The following is a 26,904-nucleotide window of genomic DNA, read 5'->3' as shown; positions in this document are numbered from 1 at the left end:
TCTGTATTCATAGTTTTTTTGTTGGAAAAATTCATAAGGACTTCCTTTAGTTCTTCGTGTACTCAGTCAAACAACACTACGGAGAATTTCTTATACCTCTGCATTTACCATTCTAGTGTTTGTCTATGTCCTCCAAGAAGCAGATGGCAGATGGGATTAAACATGCAAGGGTTATATTGAGGGGAAGTGCTTATGCTAGAGAAAATAAGGAGAGAACAATGAAGTCTGAGTCTGAAACAGGTGGAGAGAGGAGGAGAATGTTGGGTAGAAGCATCCTAGGCTGCTGGGCGGTCTAAGCAAGGATCAGCAAAGCCCGCCTCAAGCCACATTCGGCTGGGAGGAGTCCCGTGCCTCCTAAGAATGAGTTTACCCTTGGTATTCTTGCCACACTCAGTTACTGACTGGGAATTGCCCTTGGGAGAGATGGCCAGGGTGCAAACACTGTGATGGACTTCAAAGCTCAGCAGCTGGGGCCCTTGGTCAGGTATGCTCAGCATTCTCAGGGCCACAACATAGTGACGTCAGGCACACACCTAACGAAAATAGTCTGTTAAATGCTGTTAAGGGACTGGTATAAAAAGTGCTGTGTGAACTTCGAGGGAGGACTGATTAGGAGACTTATGAGACCTGCGCCGGAGAAGGCTTTTCAACCAGACTTTGAGGGATGAATAACGATTTGGATAGGAAAAACTCAGGGGCTTCTTGTGGGTCTGTCAAGCTGAAAAGTAGAGTGGATCGGGAGACACGGGTAAAAGGTAAGGTTGAAATCAGATTAAGGCCTGGAATGCATTGTAAGGGCGTGAGGGCTTAAACTGTACATGATGGTTTAGAAGGGCTCTTCCCTTATGCAACGTTGTACAGGGTACAGGGGAGGCCGTGACTCACTGAGAGGGCCATCATTACAGTCTGCTATGGGTAAGGAAGAGAGGCCACTTGAAATAGCGTGGTTGTAGTGGAGAAGGAGAAGAGCGGGTGCCCATGGAAGGTGCACTACTGTAGAACAGTGGTTCTCAACTGGAGGCGGTTTTGCACCCCAGCAGACATTTGACAATGCCTAGACACACTTTTGGCTGTCACAACTGTGTGTGTGTTGGAGGGGGGAAGTTACTGGCATCTGGTGGTTAAAGGCAAGGGATGTTGCTAAACATCCCACAATGCACAGACCAGCGTCCAACAAAGAATTATCAAAATGTCAATAGTGTTGAAGTCGAGCAACCTTGTAGGAGACCCATTAGAATGTTGGACCAAAAGAGGAGGCGATCTCAATGCTTCTAATGACTGACTTAAATGACAGAGTGCTCCAAGAGAGGTAATGACAGAGGAACAGGTGGCAAGAAAGACAGAATTATTCTAAAAAATTTGATTCTGTTGTAGGTTTACTATAATCTTCATAGTTGTTTGAATTTCTATCTACTTTTCTTTTTGTCTAGAACGTGCTTTCCTTTAAACTCCTACCTATCCGTCCAGATCCACTGTTAGCCTTCCTTTCTTTTCCCTGCTCTGTTTCTAGACAGAGCTGACCAGGCCTTCCTTTGTTCCACCACTGGACTCTTTAATGCATCACACATTGAATTATAGTTATTTGCCTACATTTCTATCTCATTTATAGATTTTTAAGTGGAGGGATGATAGTCATATTCATTTTAGTGCCCAATACAGCATATAGAAATGCTCAACACAACATGAATTGGGTGAGCTAAAGCAGCTTTTAATATGTGCCAAGTAATTAGGCTGCCTCTTCCTTATATCAGTCATTCAATGCAAGAAAATTATTTTAGCAATTTTAGTTGAAGTACTTGGACATATTTAAAAATTTTGTATAGATTAAATCTTTTTCAGATGACATCTAAGCTAATTGTGTTCCGTTTATTACTTCATTCATGTGGGCTTACACTGCACCCTTGTTACTTGTGGCTTTATTCCTCTTTTACTTATAACTATTTTCCATAAACTATATTTAATTAAGCTGTCCAATTCATACTGGTATTCGGAGGAAGAAACAGATAATTCATTCTTTTTCAACAAATACTTATCATTCACTTATGTACCTGCCACTGTTGGATATTGGTGGTACAGTAATATCCTTATTCCAACAGTATTAAACTTATTCATTAAAAATACTCATGAGGTACATAAATGCTTTACTACCATAGTAATAGCATGGAGAAGGCATACTGGCTCTTGACTGCGTTGGTCCAAAGGGAATACACACCACTTCCATATACATTCTATTGATGAAAACCTGTTGCCTGGCTCTATCTGGATGCAGAAGGCTGGAAAATGAGGGGCAGTGATATGCCCTGGAGGAAGAGAAAAGAGTAAATACTGGTGATCATAAACAGTCTTTACCGCAGACTGTCCTTCTATTCACCAAATATCCCTTTGCTCTCCCTGTAGGACATTTGGTCCTGACCAAACGTCCGCTAAATTTTTGTTCTTTTTCTCCACATCATACATACTCATCTTGTCTACAAGGAGACAGCCCCACAGGGGCTCTCTCTCTGGCTCGAATTCCAGGATCTCTGGGTAATGCAGTTTTCTCCATAAAGTCCAGATATGGCTCTCTGTGGCTTAGCAACTAACAAATTAAAGAGATAGTATCTGCACCTTTCCCAACCCAATCTTTACCTCCTACAGAAAGAAGCGGAGACACCTAGTAGTCACTGATTTATAGCAATTTTGGATTCCTAGTTGCGGGGGGATTGTGGAGACCCACTACCCTGGCAGGAGGAGAGTTGCTTGGTTACCTTGATTCATCTTTCTGGGAAGTCCATCAGTCACCAAGGCCCCTGGTTCTGCTCTCTGGGAGGGGCTTGCCTGTCCTCTTCCATGGCCACATCTAAAATAGATTCTGGGGAGGATGCTGTCCAGGTGGGGGCTTCAGGAATACTGGGGTAATTCTGATGGTCGATAGGTTATTTTACAGTGAAAGCAGTCAAGGCTCCTTTAGTCCAGGCTCATGGTTTCTTTGACAATATAGTCCCTCAAAAACTTAGCTAACTTCTGATAGATCAAGTTGATAATTGCTTTGTTAGTTTCCTGTGACAGTTGCCAAAGCCTAAAAGGCATTTATATTAAGTTTGTGAATGCCAAGAATCTCTTAAAGAACAAACTATTGAATTCTTATCTTACTGGTAAGCCAAATATAATTCCAGCTGTGTTAAAGAACAAAATTACAATATGTTGTAACCTTTAAGAGAGAAAAATACAAAGGAGGAGACGTCACAAATGAAAAAATGGACATATTTGCCTAAATAATAATTGAAGAGTACCATATGTCAGAATAACTATAAACTAAAAGATAAACTGGGAAAATATGTACTACAAATATGACAGATGGTCTGGCAGGTGTGAGGCTTATGTCCCTCTAGATACTATATGTATATATCTTAAGTAATATTGACATAACATTTTGACAATATATGATGAATATTTGTGTTATAGTACACCTACAGAGTAGTTCTTGATGATTTCTTGTTTTAACTTTCTAATTGTTATAATGACATTAGGTTTCATGTCTTCACAGATATTTTAGTAAGAGGTTGGAAGAGGCTATCCTGAGAACTACTACCCGGACCCCACAAGAAGGGTCATTTCTTTGACAGTTCCTCTCTACTTGTAAAGAGTTCATATGATTTCAAAAACACCTCAGTGCCTACCAGAAAGAAATATTATGGAATTTACTCCTTGTTATTGACATTGCTGGGACCCTCTTTGAACCTCAGTCATTTGGCTACATAAATCTTGGGTAGCTGAGTCACAAATCTTTCTTATTTTCTTGATCCTCATGGGCAAAGACTTGGTGAGAGCAGTCTCTTTTTAGGTGAGATATCAGTGACACATTTCCTCTTTCTTGTCTTCTCTCACTTTTATACTGGAGATCTGGAATTGTGCTGTGGAAGGGGGAATAAAGAATGCTGCTAGAGGAGAGAAGAGATCCATCTTCTTAAAAATCTTACAATGAACTTTCTGCTTAGGCTTCTGGAGCTAATTATGTTTTCATATCATTGATTCATTCATTCAGTGTGTGCTTGCATATAATACACTATTTCCTAGGCATGATCAGTGGTGTTATAATGAGGAACCGTCAAGAAGAAAAACCTTTTGCATTGAACAGAGTATCCCCAAATAAAAAAGTCTCAGGGTTAATCTTCATGATCTTTTATTATACAACAATTAGACTCTGCCTAGGGTAAAAACGATGGCTGTAACATCTGTTTTTAGTAAAGAATTTTTCATCCTATTTCAAAATACATTCAATTTCGAAAGTTATTGACATCACTTTAACACACATTGCCTTTTTCAGGGCATTAGGTAGATAGAGTTATTTCTATTTTGTTTTACAAGTCATGAAACTGAGGGCCCGAGATATGGAGTGACTTGTCCAGGGTTCCATGAGTGCAAACTGAGGACTCATACTCAGGCTCTGTTGTTACAAATAGCGTCAAACTGATTTTCATTGTATGACTTATGATTAAAGATCGAAACACAAACTATCTTAATCTTCGTGGTAGTAATTACCAGTGATCCAACCCTTAAGTAAAAATCCAATTTTATTAATGGTTGGGAACGATTTGCTACTAAAATGATTTCTTAATATAGGCTCTGATTGCCTTGTTCAATAGTACCTTATTTTTGAATGTTGTTCTTTAGGTACCAGTGCTAATGTGATAACTATAAAAGATTTAGGAGAAGAGTCCAAACAGTTTATATTTTGTACTTGTTGTTTTTACCCTTTAATGAAATCTGAGAGTATGTTATTGCTTATGGTTATAGTACATATGTTTGCCATGTATTTGGAAAAAATATATGTGCATGAATGCCACGATACTGAAATAAGAATATTTTGGAAAAACGATAGGTTTTCCTCTAAACATATAAAAATCTTGCCCTCTGAGAGTAAATTAGAACCAGTTGTATAATCATTTACTGCCTTTCAAAACAGCTTGGCAAATAGATCATTGCTCCAAGTAATTGGGAAACTCTTGCCCAAGCGAAAACTAGTTTTGTTGCTTTTAATAGTCGCCAAAAGAAAGTGTTTCGAATTTGATTGGCATTTCTCATGAATCAAATTGCAGAGCCCATCTGCAGACAGGCAGGTGGCTAAAAATATGGCGTGCTCTAAATATAATTCTGTGAACCACCTGTTTTGTTAGCCCTCCAATTCCTTACCAGGTTCCTTTCCAAGTTAAAAAAAAAAAAAAAGAAAACTTCCTTAGGAGCCTTAGGCAAATATTTAAAATTAAAATATTAAATTAAAAATATCTAATTTTTATTCTTTGAACAGAAAGTCCTATGCAGTAGAGTGGGTTATAGAAATATTGATGGAAATAAAATACTTTTAAGTCCTTCATTGACAAATACAGGGAAATCCCTTTGAGAACAAGTTATTTCCCATTTTTTTCTTTTTTTTTATTGCAGTGACATTGGATTATAACATCATATAACTTTCAAGTGTATATTGTAATATATTGCAAATTCTGTTTAACTTACGTCATGTTCACCACCCAATGACTAATTACAATCCATCATCATGGGTGTCTAATTACCCCTTCATTTTTTTTTCTTGAACTTAGTATTTTAAAACATAAAGGTCTTGTTGAAGAAACAGCCTTTGAGTTATAAAGGTAATATTCTTAGCAGGCTAGAGTGTTCTAGCTTGACTTAAAATGGGGTGCTGATGGACTCTAGATAGAACGATATTCACTGCTCACATGAGAATACGGGTTGGACTTGTGCAGTTTCACTGGAACAATATAAGAAGAAACTCATAGTCAAATTTTGATCCAAGGGATTATATAAAAATATTTCCAAGGTATAGATATTTTTAGTGTTCTTGGGAAAAGTGAGACGTTATTCAGAGGAGTTTTGTAGGTGCATTTAGATAAGTAACAAGCTGCCTCATATCTATTTGTGTCTTTTACCAAGATACTATCATATTTCCTCCCTACAGCATACTTTTTAAAGATAGTGATTTTCCATGGGTCCATCTACTTGGGTTTCAAAACTAGTGTTTCTGTAATTTATAAGTGTAGTTGCAATTATCTTTCTGGGAAGGCAGAGAAAGCTGTAATTTTGGCATATGTTGGAAAGAAGTGATTTGTAGTTATATTTGGAAGACGAGCACTGGTAGAATTAAATATACTAGAGTATAGGCCACTAGAAAAGTATCCAAGAAGTGCATGAATTCTTAATGTATATAGCTTTTTTTATTTCAGACTACAATTTTAGTATATATAATGGAATTTCATTAATTTTTAAGCCTTTAAAAAATGTCTAGTCCTAACATATTAGCACATTCTATAACCAAGAAGTGCCTAAACATTTTACCTTTCGGCACTGAAAGAAAATATAATTATGTAAATATCTCAGACAAATCCCCAAACTACCATAACTTAAGAATGTTAGCAAAAAAAGGAGACACTGATCCCGGGTATGGACCTAGCAATGCTGGTCAAGCCATGCTCTGGAGGTATCCCACATAAAATAGAGGAAGATTGGCACAGACGTTAGCTCAGTGACAATCTTTCTCATACGCGCACACACACACAAAGGATTACTGAAGGGTATTTGGGGAAAAAACCCAGGTACTCTATCATGTTTGTTACAAAAATGTTAGTTTCTACAGGTATGTATTGAGTGCTATGTTTCAGGCAATGGTTTAGGTTTGGAACTGTAAAAATAGAAAAGACTTTGCTACCTTTAAGGAGACATTGATGTAGTAATAATTATGGGTGTAAAGAGAACTTTATGACTATATAACCATTTAAATGGCTTTAAGTGCTTACTCAGTTAAAATGGTGATTTAAAATATCTTTATTTATGATGAAATTTAGAGCAATGATTTCAAAGTTAGCTCTAAACTTTAAGATATAATTAGGAAGCAGAAATGAAGCCTCTTCACTAAAACTGTGCTTATCATGGTGTCCGTAATTCATTTCTGAATTGGTTCTTCACAGAAATATGCTTTTCTAAGTGGAAAATTGCACAGCCTTAAATGTAGATAAGTGTACATTTTGATATCCTGAAATGTGATGAGTGCTTTTCGATGTCCAGCATAATGAGTCCCACTGGCCCCTGTCTGGCCAGCTCTGCCTTCTGCTGCATATCCCCTTGTTGGCACAGCTTCAGCCTCACTGTTCTATCACTTGAACCTGCCAAGCTTTTCCCCGTCACTGGGCCTTTCAGTCGCTGCTCCTTCTGTTTGGAATGTTCTCCCGGAGTTTTCCATGGCTCCCTCCTCATTATTCCAGTCTCAGCCTGGAGTGCCTCCCCACCCCACCTTCTGTGATTCTGTCTCCTTGCCTTATTTTCTTCATTGCACTTCTTACCTCCTGGCATGTGATATTTTTATTTATTGTCTATCTGTTCCCATGTAAGTATAAATTCTTTGAAGCAGGGATTCTGTCATGTTCACCTCTGTATCTAGTCCTTAGAACTGTGCCTGGCACATAATATAGGTACTCAATAAATATTCGTCAACTGTTCTGTAGAGTTATCAAAATTGGAACATGATAACTAGTACAGTGCCGTGGGTTAAGGGACGAATTGTGAGCCGGGCTGTTCGGGTTCACATCTTGGTCTTGCCACTTACTAGATGTGAGACGTGAACAAATGAAACGTCTCTGTTCCTCATTTGTCTCCCCTGTGAAGTGAGGCTAATAATAGAACTCACCCCAAAGAGTTATTGGTAGGTTGAAATACATTATAAATATACGTGAAAGGTGCCTGGTGCATATATTGGAGTTAGCTATTAATATTATTGTAAATGCCTACCCTCAATGATTTAGCCTTACCAGACTAGAGAAAGGGGTCTGCTTACAAAAGCTGACCATTTGAGTGCTTGTTTCCACTGGTGACTGCAAACAGGTGCAGGCTCTTATTTCGTACCTCGATGGCTAAAACAACCCGCCTGTTGGTCTCCTCTCAGCTGCGCAATGATAGTATTTCATCTTCCAAAGCTATTGCCTTGACTCTCCTCCCTCCTCCCACTTATCTTCAGACCCTTTAATAATTCACCAGCGGAACCCTCCTCAGAATGTTTTAAAGTGCCTAAGATAAAAAACAAAATAAACCAATTATACTGAAATATAGTCATCAAGATATTAAAAATAGTTACATAAATTTTTACTTAGCACATCAAATAAGATCAAATGGCAGAACTAATAACCATCTTAATATTGTTGAGCATAAACAGTATTTTGAGATCTCAGACATCTTCATGTGATGAAAATATCTGTGCTTTCCATTGGCAACGTCACTGGGATTTGTTGCCAACATTCACAGCTGAAGAAAATGCCAGATTTCAATTAGAGGTTAATGATAAGGATGTAATGTTTTCCTCACTCAAGTTTATGGACTTTCCTAATTAAAATATCCCTGCATGCAGCAGTCTCCATATTCTAGCTTCAGCTTGTGTGTCCAAATTGATGTCCTACCTCTACTCAACATGAGCTGAGTTTACAAAAAGTAGGAAATAGCTTTCATGGGTCAACAAATATTTGCTGTGTATCATGCCTTCTATGCGTCAGGTACTGAATCAGGCAATGGAAGTTCAGGACTAGGTCTCTGTCTGTATGAGGCCTCCTGTCTAATGAGGGAGGATAATTATAAATAGTGAACAAATAGATAAATGCAGCACATAATCAAAGCTCTGAAGAAATCAAACAGTACTATGAAGTAATATTTTCAGAAGTAGGCCTAGGGATGTGGTTACCCAGATAGCTGGTCAAGGAAAACCTTTCTGGGTAGTCGCTATTTAAGCTGAGAGTTGAAGGTGAGATGGAGCCAGGCAGGCAGAGAGGGATGAGGCAGGGGGATGAGGTGAAGGGTGGGAATTGGGGGAATATTTTAGGCAGTGGCACAGCCTATCTGTGAAGCGCCTGAGGTAAGAAGGATGCTATCCCTAGTCCATCCTGAATCCGCCTGCCTTCTGCCCCCTCCACCTGTACCGTTTCTAGTAAGTCCAACCAGGCAAAAGAAATACTTAGCTTTTGTTTTTCTTCCTTTATTACACAAATGGTAGTGAACTATACATCCTGTTCTATATTTTGGTTTAATACTTGCATTGGAGCTCTTTCCACATCACTACATGGAATGTTGATTCTCTTTTTGTCTATAAGCATAGATGTTCCATTGTACAGCTGCACTATACTTTATGTAAATAGACCCTATCACTGGACTTTCGAATTGGTTCCAATATTTTGCTATTAAAAACAATACTATAGTCAATAACTCTGTAAATGTTATTTCCTTTGGAATTTATCCTGTGGAATGAATCCACATTATTTTTTCTAGATGGATTGAATATGGTATGTGAGAGAGAGAGCCGTCGATGATTTCTCTCTCTAGGGTCTTTGGCCTGAGAAATCTGGATAATACTGTTGCCGTTTACTGAGGTAGAGAGCATTGCAGAAACAGCAGGTTTGGACTGGAAATCCAGAGTCTGGCTTGGGATATATTAAGGTTGCAAGTGCCACTAGTTATCTAAGCGGAAATACAAATAGGTTGGCTATTGGATTCTGGAATCAGAAGACAGGTCTTTGTGAAAACTCTGCAATGGCTCCCCAATTGCTTACAAATAATTTCTGAATTGCTAGTATCACCTTCAAGATCTCTCTTTTCTAAAAAGACCCCAGTCTACCTTTTAAGTCTTGTCTCTCACTACTACCTTACACAGACCAAACCAAACAAATCTTTTACTTCTACAATGTGCTAGACTTTTTGCCATTTTGGTGCTATTGTGCTGTTCTTTATACCTGGAGTGCCTACCATCTTGACTGCCTATTGGAATCCTGTCCAGTGTTCGTGACTTTATACATAAGAATGGAGAGAGAAAAGTAAGTCATGGAAGGGATACTATGTTCATTTGATGACATTCAGTGAACAGACTTCTGGCTTTCTCTTCTTAGTGATGAAAAAAAAAGGTAATTTTTATTTTCTTTATTTTCAGATGGGAACATTTAAAACACATGATAGTGAATATTTCTTAGAACCTATAATGAAGGCAGATGGGAGTGAAAATGAAGATGATCATAACAAGCCACATCTTATATACAGACAGGAATTAAAGAGGAACTATTTTCTACAATCGCACAAGCCTTGTGAAGTTTCAGGTAAATTATGAAGTAAAACTATTTGGGTTAAATTATGATACTATTTAAATGTTTTTATAGGTTAGAATTTATCTATTTTCCTTAACTACTGAAGTATATGATATTTTAAGTTTTCTTAACTTGTAAGGAGCCATTAGAAACTATCTAATGTCTGTAGGCAATTTCATTGTAGTAGACTAAATTTAAATACAAAAAGTATTCAGTATATGGGATTTGTAGCAAATAACCACAAAAGGTTTTTACTTCAATCTCTTAGTCACACTAGTATGATTTAATTTTTCTCAACAGAATTTTAGATAATTAAAAAAACCTGAACCTAAATAACAATAACACCCTCAGTTTTGTATGCTTTTACCCTTATAGAAAGGAAACATTGTATATAGTTGTGTGTGAGTTACCCATTTTGCTCAGCATGGTTTAAGTTCGTCTCTATTTGTGCATGTAGCCGCAATTCATTCATTTTTATTGCTGTCCAGTATTTCGTTGTCTGAGTATATCTCATAGATCCGTTTTCCTGTTGATGAACTTTTAGGTGGTTTGCAGTTTTTCGCTATTATAAACAATGCTGGTGTGAATCTTCTTGTCCCCATCACCTGTGTTTGAGAGTTTCTCCAGAGAATACGCATAGATACTAGATAATTCCACATTGTTTTGTGAAGTGGTTTTTATCAATTTATACTTCCAGCAGTATATGAGAGAGAGATGTTTTATCATTTTTTCCTGGAAAATTCAGACTACTGGAGATTTGTAGTAGATTAGAATCTAAGAATCATAGATTTCTTTAAGATATAAATTTGTTGTTAGGAAAATACTTGTACATTACATGGAAGTTGTATTAAGAGTTGTGTCCATATATATACACGAATTTTCACCATATCACTTATGTCATTCTATGAAGAATGGAGAAAGGCAACTGCAGTTATCATCAAAGTACAAAATCTGGACAAAAGAGCGGGATTAGAAAGGATTTATTTGAGATTGTAGGTGTCCATAAACTATAGTTCTAAACACTGTGGTGCCATCTGTTTTGGGATATAATGATATGTAGGCCTTTGAAAGTTTTCCCTGGGAATGCACTTCTTAACCTTTGCTATTATAAGGGTGCCATTTTGGAGTGGTTCTCACTGTGTCTCAGGCCGTGTTTTAAATCTATTGACATAATAGATGTCTTTCTTATGCTTTTAATATGAGCATAAGGGTTTCATTTTTATGGCTTCAAAGAAAACACAAATGGGTACAGCCTTACAATGGGACTCTACAGAAGGCAGCTTATGCTTGTTCTGATCTACCATTCAGGAGCAGCTTGTTTAATGAATTGTTTAGCTTCTTAAGAAGAAAACCACCAAGTAGACACTCTGAATGCATAAATGTTTCACATAATGATATGCAGGGTTTTGCATTCACAATCAGTGTTCGTTATCAGAAATAGAATGGTTCAAGAAAAGCCAGGCCCTTTTGTCTAAGAAATTTTTGTACTAAAGATTTGTTATAAAAACTGCAAATAACAAGCAAATAGAAAGCTATGGGATTTAGTTTTGTTTTAGTCATAGTATATTTTCCCACAACATTTATCTACAAAATGTTAAAGGTAGTATTCTTTTCACTTCTTAAATTGCCTCCATTTTTAGGTACAATTAACATACAGTTTTAATCACTAAAAAAGGCAATCAGTTAATGGTCTAAATAATTAGCTGCTAATCATTTTGTTAGTAAAAATGGAGAGTTGTGAATGTAATTAGTAAAATGTTATCAAAGACTTTTTTATTCCCTAATTCACACATTGTTGTCCAGAAAAACTTGCAAGATCTTATATTTTAAAGATGAACCTTCATTCAGGAGCATTCCTCAAATAGGTAGGCCTGAAGATTTAGCACATGAACCAAGAGGATTAAGTGGAAAAGGAAAAGTCATTTCTTTTTTTTTTTCATATTTCTATTGATGGTTTTAATTCATTATGACCCTAATATGTTACAATTCATAGTGGCTTCAGCCTTGCTGAATTAGATTAAATTATTTTCAACATCAGATTTCACAGTGTGCCTTGAGGCCGTACAAATTATGTTTGATTGCCAAACCTAGCTGTTGTGGATGCTAGGCTCCAGGTAGACGTAAGACATATTCCAAGTAAAATCTAGTGGAAATGGCACAACAAGCACATAAAAAAACCTCAGGAAATGAACAAACAACCCCCCCACACTACCACCACACACGCTGACAAAATTAAAACCCAAATGAGGAGGGAAGCCCTGAAAAGATTGACAGGAATGAAAAAAATCTCTAGATTCTGTTAAGTGTAGTTCTGCTATTGCTTACCCTCCATGAGCGAATCAGAACTGGCCCATGTCCCTCAGGAGATGTGATGAGCTTTGCTACCTTTCTTCTGTTGTCACTCTGCCCCCCGCATCTCAGTGTCGTGGGGCAGGACCGGAGAACACTTGTAGAACAGTAAAACAGAGGTCGTGATGTGAGTGAAAATGAAACATCTTAGAACAGGTTTGAGATGATGTTGGCTAGCTTTAAAATTTCTATGTTTTTCCTAATTTTTTTCTAAATTTATTTATTTTTACAGTCTTTGAATCCCTAATATATGTAAAGGATTGTGCTGGGTAAGATTTGAGCCTTTTCATTCAGGTTCTCAAAGTCCGGTGGGTATAAAAGAACATGAAAACAGAAAAATTATAAGGCTGAGCCAAGGCTGCCCTAACTGTGTTAGGAGCAATACGGTGTGCAGCTCGAAGCTGAGCAGGAAACTGCCTTAGGTTTTACTACGCAAATGATATTTAAACCACTTAATCTCCATTGCGAAGGATTTGTAGGCATTGTCCACGCAAAAATAAAAAAGGAGGGGGAGGGAGGGCTTGAATGAAAAATGTACCCAGGATTTGTTTTCATCAAGTATGGTAAGAAGACAGACATGGACATAACTCCCTTTGAAAGAAGAATTTGTTATAGTTGGTCTCTGAATCCATGATTCTGCATTTGTGGATTCAACCTTCTGCAGATCGTGTACTTGGGACTTGATTCTGGTATCTGTGAGGGGTCCTGGAAGCAATCCCCTGAAGATACTGAGGGATGACTGTGCTTACAGCTCCCAAGAGAACAGACCCACTCTACAACGCAAGGCCACATGGGGAAGCATCTGGGTTGATCAGGAGGCGGAAGGAGAGAGGGGAAAGCACGGGCAAAAGGCTTTATTACTACAGTGGTGGGATGTTGTTAGGTGGGGATGCCCCTTGGGCAGAAAGCGAAACACAGGTATTGGGGGTTGTGGTTGGAGGTTTGTTACATGATTTTAATGTGCCTGTGAAAGCTGGACTATGGGGGGAGGTGTTAACAACATTAGCTATTAGTTTGGTCCTGTGATTAGTGAATGCCAAATCATCAGTTACAAAATCTGTAAAAGTGGGTTAGAACAGTTCTCAAGAGGGAATAGTGTTTGTATCTTCCAAGTCGTGATGTGCATGGAGGAAAATGGGAAGTAGAGGAAGAAGAGGCGGTGAAGGCACAGGGAGGCAGAGCTGAAAGGACTGGGGTTTTGAGGGCTATCCCATAGGCGTTGGGGAACACAGAAGTTTGAAAGCGAAGACTTCATATGATCTTTTAAAATTGTATCACTCAGCTGGCAGCTTTATTTTTTCAAGACAGTTTTGGATTTGAATGAGAAGAGCCTGAAGGCAGGGAGACTGAATCGAAAAAAGCCACTGTCTCGTCAAAAGGGATTTCAGTGTCAAACAAGTAAAGTGCACGTGCAGTAAATTTGAAGATAATTTCCTTAAAGCTTTTGCCTCAACTTTGAGATGTAAGGATTTTTGTGCGTGTGTGAGCAGTCCTTTTAGATAATATTTCTGTTAATGCATGAGAACCGTGTTTTTAATAAAATTGTGTTTATATATAGATTATTTCCCTTTCCTTTAAAGGTGATTTAATCAGCGTCTGTTTGGGGAAATTGACCATCCTTAGCAGAGGCTGCAGTTCACTTAGTAAGCAGGGGCCAGGGAACAGAGTTCTCCTTCTGGCTCTGCTACTAACTGACTTTGAGGCCTTAATCTGTCTGGGTCTTAACCTAGAGTAGGTAGTGAATGATTAATGATTTAATGTTTCCTATTTAAATGTCAAGTTTAGGAGTTTCTCATTTAGATACTTCACAGCCACAGGAACCAGGCAGTTACCAGAAATGAGTAAAGAGAGGTGTCATTGGGACATCGAGGTGTCCATAGGGCAATGGAATATATATACTTCTTGCAAAAGGTGCATCAGAAATGTGGGAGCAGTATTACCAAATCTTTTCTATTTTATTGAGAAGTTGGAATCTAAGATATTTTTTAAGTGGAAAACAAAAGTTAGAAAAATGAGAGCTGAATTTGTCTTGTTAACCACCCATTTGCAATCTCTCACTTAGTGATTTCTAAGGTCCCTGATACTTATAACATTTTATAAATTTGTGGGCAGAGAAGGAGGTGCTGTTAATCTAGGGACAGAATTGTAAATATAGGCATGACCATGGCCACTATTTTGAACTAGTAACTTGTTAGTGGTGTTTAAGAGTCAGCTCGAGCTTCTAAATATATATAGAAATGACTAGCGAGGCCTCACTCTTCTGCCCACATTTTATTAAAACTACACTCAAAGATTAAAACTACACTCAAAGGTCATTTATGACCTTCACTTGCCAAAAGCATAGTCTCTCTCTTACTGTTACTTCATTTTGAGGAACATTTCTCACTATTGAACTCCTCCTAATTGAGTTTCCCTCTTCCTTTCTCTTCTCTCACATACTTTACTGCTTTTCTTTCTTATCATTCTTCCATTTCTCTTCCTGGTTGTCATTGTTCCTTCCCCGTGTTCTAAGTTAAGCAATTTTTAAAATTGCTCTTTTTGGCCATCATTTTTATATAGTCTCCATGATTTATCTTTTCTATTTCCCTAATTTTAACTACTAATTTAAATGATACATAATCTAAAAAAATGTTTTAACTTCAGCTTGTTGTAAGATTAAATCTCAGGTCTATAACTGTCTCCTCATGTTTTCTTGGATGTCCCAGTGGCATCTTAGATTCAGTACATCTGAACCTGAAGCCATTGTCTCTCCTACACCTCCCTGTTTGTCCACACCTCCCAAAGGAAGCCTTTTTTCTTAGTGTCCAAATTTTTGCCTAAATCAAGCCCATGCTGTAATGGAAACTTAACAAGTGTTTTTAAAAAGTCCTACTTTATTAACTAGAGAAGACATATATATTTGAATAACAAATTATTTACCTCAACCATTCAGGTTTCCCCTCTTGCTTTGTTAATTAGTATTTTAAAGTGCATAAAAGTAGTTTATTAAAAGCTATTTTTCAGTCTTATCGTATTAGTAATGTTCTTAACTTAAATTTTGTCCCAAACCAAAGAAAAAATCCTAGATTGTGAAATTTGGCATCTTAAGGTTTTGAGGTTGTGAATCCTATGGAATAGAACTACCGCATATATCATGAACAGCTTTCTACTTTTCAAAGCACTCTTCATAGTCATGTCTCATTGAGCCTTAGAGTAATTCTGAGATATAATCATCTTCAGCTTACAGATGTTTTCTGTAAGGGGAGTAAACCTAGTGGTGTTGTGACAGTTGTTTGTTTCATACATACAGGGTTATCATATGAGCTGATCTATTTTGCCAGTTGTGTGTTCTTTTGGCCATAATAGTTAAATGTACATGTATTTAATAATGCATTCCAAAGAGGAGAATCAATCTGCGATATATGATGCTTACTTTGTGTTGTCATTACGTCTGTGGCTATGTCCCAGAACTTTGAAGCCTGGTTTTGTGAAGTTTTATTTTCTAGTTTTATTTCTAATGAGATTGATGATTCCCATACTGGGTGAATTATGTGAAATGGGCAAATGAGGAAGGAAACCAGTATGCTAGGAATCAATCAGAGGTACGTTTTGAAAATCTGTAAGATGGGAGTTAACTTTAATCCACTGCATCTGAGGTACAGTAACAACAGTCCTTTTGAGGAAGGATTACTTGTCTACTCTGAAGAATTTAAGTTTTTAAAAATCTTCCTTTCTTATACTAGGATTATGTATTTCATACTGTCTCATTAAACTAGAGAACATTTTGTGGGTAGAAATGATTCATTCCTTTCTAGTTTTGAAGGCAAAGTGTTTTTTCTTGATGTTTTCTCTGTGCCAGCTTGGAAATGAATAAGAGAGAATTATGAATCTTGAGGTATAAGAAGCTATCAAAGTTATAAACCCTAATTGAAGAGTAAGCTATACTGGTGTCTTAAGTATAATGGTGTCAAACCACTTTCCATATTTGTTATGATAATTGCCTTTTACTGTCTACTAATTAAAGCTTCTCATTTGTTAGGAATTTTAATGTTTTTTTCTGGCCCATGTCAACTTGTTCTTGTTCATGTGTTCATCAGATCTGTTGAGGAGGGACTGAGGCTGTTAACCCTTCTTTGAAATATACTGTGCATCTATTTGTCTGTTCTACCTCCATTAAGAATTTTTCTGTCTTTGCTTTAGATTGGTCCACTTCCTGTTTTGAAATTCCTATGTAGAGTGTTTAGTCAATTTGCAACTTGGTGAAGTTCCTGTGAGTTTTTACTGGACAGCAATGTAAGCCTCCAGTGCTAGAACTGAATACATCTCCATTTACTCTTTCTTATAACAGTGTTTAGTCTTCAATGATCTGTCTCCCACCTTGTATTTCCTTTGGCTTGTGTCATACTCTTAGTCACTTATCCTTTAAGAAATTTCTCTTTAATCTTTTCCTTCCACAGTGAGATATGTCTCCTCAAATTAAAAAAAAAATCCCTTTGCTCTAAGTGAGTTTATTTGAATACTTAAGGCGCCCTTCACTTATAGAGATAAAAATGTGAGTGGAGTGATTTAGTTTTAAGCTCTTTTACTAATTGTACCTTATTACAGACTCTTGCTTTACTGAAAATTGCTATTCGATTGTTTTATCATTAGCATGTTATTCATTCTCCTGTGGTTAATGTACCTGCTCATAATTTCATAAGATAAAGACTGTGGGTTTCAGAATCTCTGATGATAGAATATCTCACAATTTAGGGGCTTTACTATTTATTCTGTACGTAATTAATAGTATCTTGCAATGTTTTACAATTTGTTATATGCCTCTGCTATCCCACCTATTAGTTTTAAGTTTCTGTGTTTATGTTCCTTAAAGTAAAAGATTACATTTTATTTTATTTTTCACATACTTCACAGCAATTAATACTATGTTATGGATATAATAATTGCTGTGTAAACAGTTGAGGAATTGTGGGTACCGAAATAACTTTTCTATTCACAGGTAAGTGTGTAAGGCGAGGTTCATTTAGAAGGTGACTTGGGACCTCATAGGAAGACCTAGCTCAGGTATGGGAGTCAGAGAAGGCTTACTTGAGAAAATGACTCATTGTCTGAGACCCAAAAGATGAGTAGGAATTAGGTGGGAAAAGGGAGAGGGTGAGAAGTATTCCAGAAGGAAGGAACCACATGTGCAAACACCTGGAGATGAGACAGTGCTTGAACTACTTTAGGGAACTAGAAGTAGTTAATTAAGAAAAACTGTGGGATGCCAGGAAGATCCTGATGCTGGAGAGATAAGCAGGAGCAAGCTCATGAAGATCTCTGTAAGTTTTGATAATGGCTTTGGGCTTTAACTCAACTGCAATCCAGTGCATCTTTGGAAGACATTTCCTCCAGTAGTTCAAACTAAGGTCCTGGTGTATCGTCTGGTTATTTGGTTTGGCCTGACTTGGCCTGAACCAATTTCTGTTATTGGAGGCAGAGCTGTAATCAGCCAGACCCACCCTGCTCAGGTCAGTGCAACTGGAGCTATAGTCCAAGAGTGGACGAGGATAGGTACCCAAAGAGAAATTGAGACTGTTGTGAGAAATTAGATGAATGGATGCTGGGTTGGGTAAATGAGAACATGCACCAACAAAGGGTGAATGGTTGTGATACTGGTGTTGAAAAAATTGTGTTTGAGGTGTCTTTGAGCACTGCAAAGGAGATGCCAACAACTGATGAGAAGTACAGAATGGAGAGGATACTTTTGACCTTAATAGATAAACAGCTAAACTTAGTGTTGAGAGAGAGATATAATGGATAAAGGACTGAGATATTAATAACTCAAATACAGGCTATAGTAAAGAAAGAGACGGGAAAAGAAAGAGAACCAATATTCTTAGTGTAAAACTGTTCAGTGTTCTCAGTTAACTAGTTTTCCACTGCTGTGGTACTCAGAAATTTTGCATCTATTCCAGCAAATTGGGATTACTTAACGAGTCCCCCTTAGTTTTTTATTTGGGGGATGGGGAGAGTGCAAATAGAAAGGCCAAGGTAATATTCCAGTTGTGACTTCCAAAGTCTGATTGTACAACAAGAAAATGGAAAAAAACTCTGAATTATCTTTTTAGTATTTCCACTACTAGCCCTGGAGGCCTCAGTTCGTAGCATTCAGCTGGAAGGAGAAAACTTATGGTGTAGGGTCAATAAATAAAAGGCCTACCCTGTCTGTTTCCCTCCTCGCAGTGGGCCAGGAGAAGAAAGGAGAAGGAAAGCAAGAAGAGTGCAGTGGTAAGAGACGTGTACAGGTTTTCCTTGTTCCACATTCTCAGGGGTGGGGGGGGGAGAGGTGGTGGGGGCATTGAATAAGTGAAGAAAAAAGCTAACTGCTAAGAGGAGATCGTTCTTGTTCCACATTAATAACTCTGGAGGGTGAGGCCTCAATCTTGCCCCAACATGGATTTATTTATTCATTTATCAAATATTGAGTACCTCCTTCACTGAAGCTGCAAAGGTGCTGGGGCCTGCTTAACATGTCCTGTGACCAAGGTGTACAAGTGCAGTGAGGGAGGGAGAGAGGGCAGTAGGAGATGAAGTGAGTGGTAGTGCAAGGCTAGATCCTGTAGTTATGGGTGGAGCCAGGTTGTGGGGCCTGAAAATTAAACAAATTTGTGTGTGTGGGGGTGCTTTAATAAAAATAATAGAAAAATTGCTAATGCAAAATTTCTAGAATTCCTTTCAAAGCCTTAGAAATGGACTTTGTATGTGAGAGAGCAGAAGTTTAAGCTGCTTTACGTTCACGGAGAGTCTGCTTCAACACAGGATATTGTAAGTCACAATAACGACTTTGGCTATAACTCTAACACTGGAAGCCACTGGAGGATTTTGAGCAGAGGAATGATGTGATCAGCCTTTATTTTAACGGGCTCAGTCAGACTGTTATGTAGAGAAAAGACTAGAAGCAAATCTTTCTCAGCAAGGGCAGAAGAAGGAGGGTTAGGAGGGTACTCCAATAATGAGGTTGAGAACTGAAGTCTTGAGTTAGGGTGGTAGTCGTGAAGTTAGTGAGAAGCGGCCGGATACTGTATACATTTTGATGGTCAAGCTGATGGGTGGGTTGATGAAGCGTTGAGAGTAAGAGTTGTCACAGCTTATTCCAAGTTTTTTTGCCTGAACAAATGGAACAATAGAGTTGTCATTTACTGAGATGGAGAAGGCTGTGGGAACCACAGGTTTAGGAGAGAATATCAGGAGTTAGGTTTTAGACATTGTGAGTCTGAGGTGCCAATTAGACATCCAAGGGGAGAAAAGTCAAGTAGGCAATAGAATATATGAGTTGTAAGGTCAGTGGCGGGATCTGGGCTTGAGATAACTTAGGAGTTAGAATATAAATGATATTTAAAGCATAAGGCTGTGTGAAATTGTGTAGAGAATGGATTAGATACAGAAGAGAAAAAGTCCAAGGACTGAACTATAGGGTATGCCAATGTTTAGCAGTTGGGGAGATGAGGAGAAAACTAGGAAGATTGAAAAGTAGAGTCCAGGGAGATGGTAAGAGAAGTGAGGAATATGTGCCCCAAAGCCAAGTGAGGAAAGATTTTCAGAAACGTAGGACTGATTAATTGGGTAAATGGTGTTGAGAATTCAAAGAACGTGAGGATTTGGAACTGGTGATTGAATTTTGCAAAGTAGGGATGATTGGTGACCTTAAATGTTGTGCTAATTGGAATGAGTTCAAGAATATTTGCATGAATAAAACCTATAAAACTAAGATATTACAAAGCAGACTTAGATGAACTATCTTTAGCCTTCCCTATTGGGGACTAGTCCTGTTGTGAATACCGTCATTAAAAAAAAGGTGATATGCTAAACTTTGTGATATAGCATTACATAAAATGAAATGAAATACCTCTTTGAAAATAAGGGCTCAATCTACAAATTTTAAACTTTGATTTATTCCTTTGGTCAAAATCCAAAAATAGTGGACTTAATGAAACTATCAAAAGCAATAGTAAATAAAACTTTGTTTTGTTGTAAAAGTTAATTGATATATTTCATTGGAATTTTAAAAATTTAGCATATATAACGTTTATTCAGAAAAGTGTTCCTACAGTATGTGGATCTGTTTTGGACATTGTCTTTTCTTCCACTGGTCTATTTTCATCTTTGTGCCAATACTATACTGTCATAAAAATATTACAGCTCGATTATAAGTCTTGAAATGTGTTAGAAGAAACCTTTGATTTTATTCTTCAAGATTGTCTTGGTTATTCTTGACCCTTAGCATTTACATACAAATTTTAAAATCAGCTTGGTAGTTTTCACAAAAGGAAAAAAAGGGTTTTAATTGGCTTTTATTGGCTCAGTAGATAATTTGGTGAAGTGACATCTTTATAGTGTGTCTTCTAATCCATCAAAATGGGGTATCCTCCATTTATTCTTACTCAATTTCCCATATAATATTTTATAGACTTATTTGTAGAGGTCTTGCACATTTTTTGTTAGTTTTCTTCCTGGGTATGTGTTTTTTATTGTAAGTGGTATAATTTTTGAAATTTCATTTTGCAATTATTCTATATAAAAATGCAGGCTTTTTTTTTTAATATTGACCTTATATTCAGCAACCTTAATCAAATATTTTAATAGTTTATCTATTGATATTTATGGATTTTATACATGAACAGTCATGTAGAGAGTTATTTCTTCCTTTCCAATCTTTGAACCTTTTATTTCTTTTTCTTTATTTCACTGGCTAGGATTTCTAGAACAACGTCAAATGGAAATGGCAATAATTGAAAATCCTTGCCTCATCACCAAGTTTAGAAAGAAAGCTTTCAGCCTTTTTTAATATGTGCAATGCCTGTTGGTTTTCCTTAGTTATCTTTTTTCTGATTAAGGAAGTTCCTCTAAATTCCTAGCTTTAGAATTCTAATTGTGAATGAATGTTGAATTTTATCAAAACTCCTTGCATATACCAAGGTGATCATGTATTTTTTCCCTTTGTTCAGTTCATTGATTCTCAAATGGCAAGTCCACCTTATGTTCTTACAAGACTGGGTTTGGTAATGTTTTCTTTAGAATTTTTGCGTCTTTGTCCGTGAGTGAACTTGGTGTGTAAGTTTTCCCTGTTGCATAGGGAAAGAGCAAGGAAGATGAGGGGCTGTTGAAGGAAACAATTACAGTGATGGACCATGACATATGAGCGGTATAAGGACGCCATCATTTTTGTTTTATACATTTAATATTGTTTTAGATTTACTTACCATGTAAATGAGAGAAGTGAAAATTACTCAATAGATTGTGGGAGCAATAAATGTAAATTTTTCTATCTAAAACTTTAGATCACTAATCAGCCGTATAGCTCATTTTGCTTTTCCTTTGGCCTACCAAACAGAACTTAATTGCAAATGCTTAGTGACGTAATTTTTAATCTTTGGCTCTCTACTTCGTAGCCATGTGATGCTTTCCTCGTGAAGAGGGAACAAAGATTGTAATTATTTGCAATTAGAATCTGATTCAGTATTGCAGCATTCAAAAGCAGCCTTATTTAAAGACACCTAGAAATGAGAGTGGGCTGCCCTCACCATGAGTACCAATGCAGGGGAAAACTGCACAGGGATGGTCCATGTTCCTGTCTCGTCCCAGCCTGTGCTCCACTTTGTGAAGATCATTACTGCTGGAGTGAGAGTTGGGCCCACCGCCAGGTCAGGCGACAGATACACTGGTTCATGTGGCGAACATCCAGACCTCTGGACCTACCCCAAGAAGGCTACTTTCTTGGACTTTTCTTCCTTGGAAGAGAGCCAGAAAACAGAAGGGAAAATTACTCCCTCATTCTGACCTTTTAGTCTGCGGTCTGAAACGTCTTTGGCACATGCACAAATGTACTCGGATGTTAGATTAACATCCTGGTGTTAAATAAGATTGACAGGAACATTCTTTTGAGAAGTGGCGATTTATTAAATTCTGAGATGTAGTATAAAACAAAATAACAAAATACCTGCTTGAAAATCAGAGTTCAACCTACGAATGATTACAAAGTTTGATTTTCCCACTTTTGTCAAAAACTAACAATAGTGGCCTTAATAAAAGCTGAAAAAAGTGATATGAATAAAAACTGATTCCGTAGTAAAGACATTAGGTGCTATTAAGATATCACATAGAATTTTAGTTTTTAACATTTTATATTCATTTAGTGACTGCCTTTAATTATACCTAAGTTTTTCAAGGTTAAATTTACTTTGGAAAATACCTTTTAATATTCCTTATTTAAAAATTTTTTTGGAGTAAATGTTAAATGTTAGAGGAACATTTCTCATGAGGATTCTATTTTCAGTCAAAAGCTGTTTCAGGAATAACAGAGCCAGGAGGAGTAAATTATCATGGCCAGAGTAGCATTAGAGTAAAGAATGAGTTAAAGTATAAGCTTAGATTACATTTTAGATTTTTATGAGTTATAACTTTATTTTCCAAAAATACTCAAGACAAATTACAATAAACATACTAGGAAATCCTCATACTAATATTTCAACAAGTTACTTAGTAATACTGTGGAAAAATAGTATTACACCAATACTTGAACTGATAGAGCAAATAGTGAGGTTATACTACTTGTAAATGCCCTCCTTGAACTAACTTTGCGTTTTGGGGAGGTACGTCAGAATGCTTAGTACTTAAAATTACCTCAAGGCATTCACATAAATGGGGCAGACTGTCAGATAATGTGGGAAATCTTCCAGCTGAGGAGCAACTTGTGTAAAAGTTTGAAAAACAAAAAAAAACTATGTTAAATCATAGTAAGTGGATGTGGCTTAGAAAAAGGTTGGCATGAAGGCTCATCTCAAAATAGGAAGAGAAGATTGATAAGGTACAGTTCTGTGCTGTTGTCAATTTTAATAGTTCTGCTATATTCTAACTTCGGCCACACACGTGCAAAATAAACTCACTAGGTATGTGTTCAACATGAATTCTGAATGAATGACTTTTCTTTAAAGAATGAAATGTTACAGTTCATTTCACGTGTTCAGATGGTAGGGTTTAAATTTAACTGATAAGATTTTCAAACATCTTTTCAAGAATTAATCTTTTCAAGAGTATGAGTTTGGAATATCACGTTGATATATGTCTAATTGTCCATCTCAATTCTTCTGACATTTGTGTCACTTGGTTAGTTTGTCGTAGTTTCACTTTGCTTAGGATTTCTAGTAAGGGATAGGACTTGAAGATGTGGAAAGGCACTTTGTAAAATGCAAAGGGCTACACAGTTTCTTTTTTATACTCTTCAAGTGTAGAGTTTGGGATGCGAAAAGCCAGAAAGTGACAGCCAGTGCATGTTCCTTTCACCTAAAATATCTTAAAAGATTTGAATATATGAATGCATGTGTGCCTGTTTTTAACTCCTGATTTATGCAAGAATCCTTGACAGCTTGTAGGGAAATCTGATACATCTTTAGAGCAAGCCCCATGGGTTGGCTTGAAAATGTTGAAAAAGAAAATGTAATACATGACCTGTGTGCTCTTTGTCCTTTCGGCACTCATAGCAAAAGGAACTAAAATTTCTTGCCAGATGTAGGATTAATGGGAGTAATTTGGGAGTTTCCAGTGCCCTCTTTTTTCTTTCAGGGCCACTAGAGTGAAAGGACAGTACCAAATCTGTCTCAAGTCTATGGACGGTAGAGCTAAATGCCTTTATATCCAAATCTTGGCTTAGCTCCGATTGTGTAATGCAAGAAGGACTAGACTCCACGTTTTCATGAATGTGACCAGCTAGTTCCTCTTTTAGTTTTGTAGGAGGCAGCATTTTCCATTATGACCCTAGTTACTAAATTCTTAACATTCTACATGTATTACCACATACGACCTTTAGAAGAGTCATGTGATGCAGAATTCAGATGTAATAACTGATATTGAGGAACTCTGAATTCATTTCTTTGTTATGCCACTTAGTCAGTTGGTGGCTTTTGAAATTTCATGTATGCTGTATCACATGTCTCTGTGTTTTAAAATGTGCACTGTAATAGTCACTAATTCAGGGATGCAATGAGGACTAATGATGTAATAATTCTTTTATGTTTCAGGTTTCAGCTGGCCACAGGCAAGTCCATAATATTACTTCTGCACATTTATTACTAGTGGGTGGGGTTCTAATTAACTTGTGAACCTCTTTGAAATAAAGCACTGTAAAATATTTTATAAGCTATGTGCCATAATTCTGTAAGAGTGGTTGAGATTTCTAATAATATTGACAAATCATAGAGGACTGTAGATTTTCATAAGTTTTTATGTTATGGAATACTGCTGTTCTTAAAAATTAGTATGTTCCAGAATTATATTTTATTAGCTGTGTTACCATGGGAGATTGATTTAACCTTCCTCTTCCTCACTTTCTTCATGTATAAAATAAGGATACTAATAGTACCTACCTTATAGAATTGTTAATAATAAGGGAGATAACTTATGTGAAGTGTACAGGACCTAGTACCTAGTAAGCACTCGTTATTATGTTTATCATTGTTAATAGTAGTGTTAATAACAACTCAACAGCATGGCAACATAGGACATATGATGGATGCAGAAAAACAGTTTAATTCATGAGAAAATGTGTAAGATTTCACAATATATCTGATATTATCACTTTATTTCAAGGCACTCCCAGTTCTTTGAGCTGGGAGTCCTGTTAGGCATTTAACAAGTGGTTTGAAAAGCTTGTAGTTTAGAATAAGCTTCTACTTTTTATGCCCTCATTTTTAAAACAGATGGTATATTCTCTGGAGAAATATAGTATTTATTTCTTCACCTGGTCAAATACAGAGCATTAGTGTCAATTTTAACCTATGTATAGAGACCAGAGTGAATGTTGTACTTGATTCAGGAAAGTCAAAGGCAAGCTTTCAGTCTTTGAATGCTGCTGTTGTACAACACTGTTAGTGTTACCCATACCCCGAAGTTCTGGACTGATAAACCTCTTTTGTTTTGTTCCTCTACATATTCCTTTTTTCCATCTCCCTCCCAACTTTCTATCCTTCCTCTCTTCTTCCTAATCCTTTTTCTTTTCTTCCATGAACATTTATTGAGCGCTTACAAAACACGCAACACATTGCCCAACTGTGTTCTCGGTCTTTAGCGAGTGTATAACTTGCTGTTGATAACTGTTTAGTGGTGGTCTGGTGCGGAGGGGTTAAGACTATCTTATGGGCAATGTGAATCCGTGGTCATTTCTTGAGTAAGGATGAGATATAAATGGGATGTTACTAAAAATGAATCGTTTGGACATAAATGAAGGATGAATGGGAAGTACAAGAGGTTGAAGATGGTGAGACCATTTGGGAGACTCTTTGGGTCTAATTTTGCATTCATGATTCTAATAATGTTCTAAGATTAGAAGGACCTGAATGAGTTTAGAGGTAAGGACATTGTTGACAGCAGGAGCAATACAAGAAACATGTTGAAGAAGTGGCAAAACTTGGTGACTAGATATTAGAGGTGAGGGAAGGATGGGAAGAACCCAGAGGTAGTATACAGTTTTGAGTGTGAGTTATAGGTATTAAGAGATTATTGCTCATATTAATAGAAATAGGGAAACTGGGAATAGAAGAAAATGAACAATTCAATTTTGTATATTTTGAATATGAGGTGCCAGTAAGACATTCAAGTAGAATTACGGATTTCTAATTACATTATTTAACAACAAAATTTCTAGTAGTTTATATTGTTATGGATTATTTTTAAAAATCTCCTTGCATTCTAGAATATACTATGCTGTTATAAGGGCTATATTCACTGATGTAATTTTAAGTAGTTTATGTTCTAGCGGGCAGATTATCATTGTTGCACGATGTTCATGATTTGATGGTTTGGTTTGCTCTAAATTAGTTTTGGGTCATAATACACTTGTTATTAATAAAGGACAAGACATCATTTAAGCATTTGACTCAATGAAACATAAATAGAAAGATGAGCATTGCATAGATATGATGTAGTTGAACTGGCAAATGTGCTTTCAGTAATACCCATTTATTTTAGGCTGTTTGGAAAGGTCACTGTTATTTGTTACACTGCTTAAGTATAAATACCAAAAAAAGATAATGAGATTAAATGTTTAGCCTGTAAAAGTTATAGATGGTGTTTTAAAAAAATTGTAATTAACCTACAACTAAAAATGTGCAACTATGTACTGGGGGGCTTTGGGGAGAAAAAGGAAAAAAATCTTTAAAAAAAATTGTAATTAAAAAAATTACAATAATAAAATAATTTCATTGTAACTCTTTAAAGGACACTGAGATGTTACAGAATTGTAATAGTTTTGCTGTCCCCATTTCAGTCATACCTATCTAATACAGCCAGTGTTAAAAGTTTGAGGTGTATATTTCCATATGTTTTTGACTCATTATATAAATTTTTATGAATATATATTCATTTATTTTTGTAGAAGTATTACAAAAATAGGGTCATACTATATGCCACTTACATTTTTTACTTAAGAACACATCATGGACAT

General features: G+C 36.7%; 1 protein-coding gene across 2 annotated transcripts in view; it reads left to right on the top strand.

The window, feature by feature from the left end:
• ADAMTS20 (ADAM metallopeptidase with thrombospondin type 1 motif 20) overlaps positions 1-26,904 on the top strand; it is a 163,781-nt gene that overhangs the window by 6,127 nt on the left and 130,750 nt on the right. For both annotated transcript variants that reach the window (XM_023643400.2, XM_001488308.6), the window contains exon 3: positions 9,953-10,115. In XM_023643400.2, coding sequence (XP_023499168.1) covers positions 9,953-10,115 — 163 coding nt within the window. The remainder of the gene's footprint in view (positions 1-9,952; positions 10,116-26,904) is intronic.

This window comes from Equus caballus, chromosome 6 (genome assembly GCF_041296265.1).
Source record: "Equus caballus isolate H_3958 breed thoroughbred chromosome 6, TB-T2T, whole genome shotgun sequence".
In the NCBI taxonomy this organism is placed as follows: Eukaryota; Metazoa; Chordata; class Mammalia; order Perissodactyla; family Equidae; genus Equus; species Equus caballus.
The sequence above is the reverse complement of the archived record's forward strand: the minus strand, read 5'-3'. Positions and strand labels throughout refer to the sequence as shown.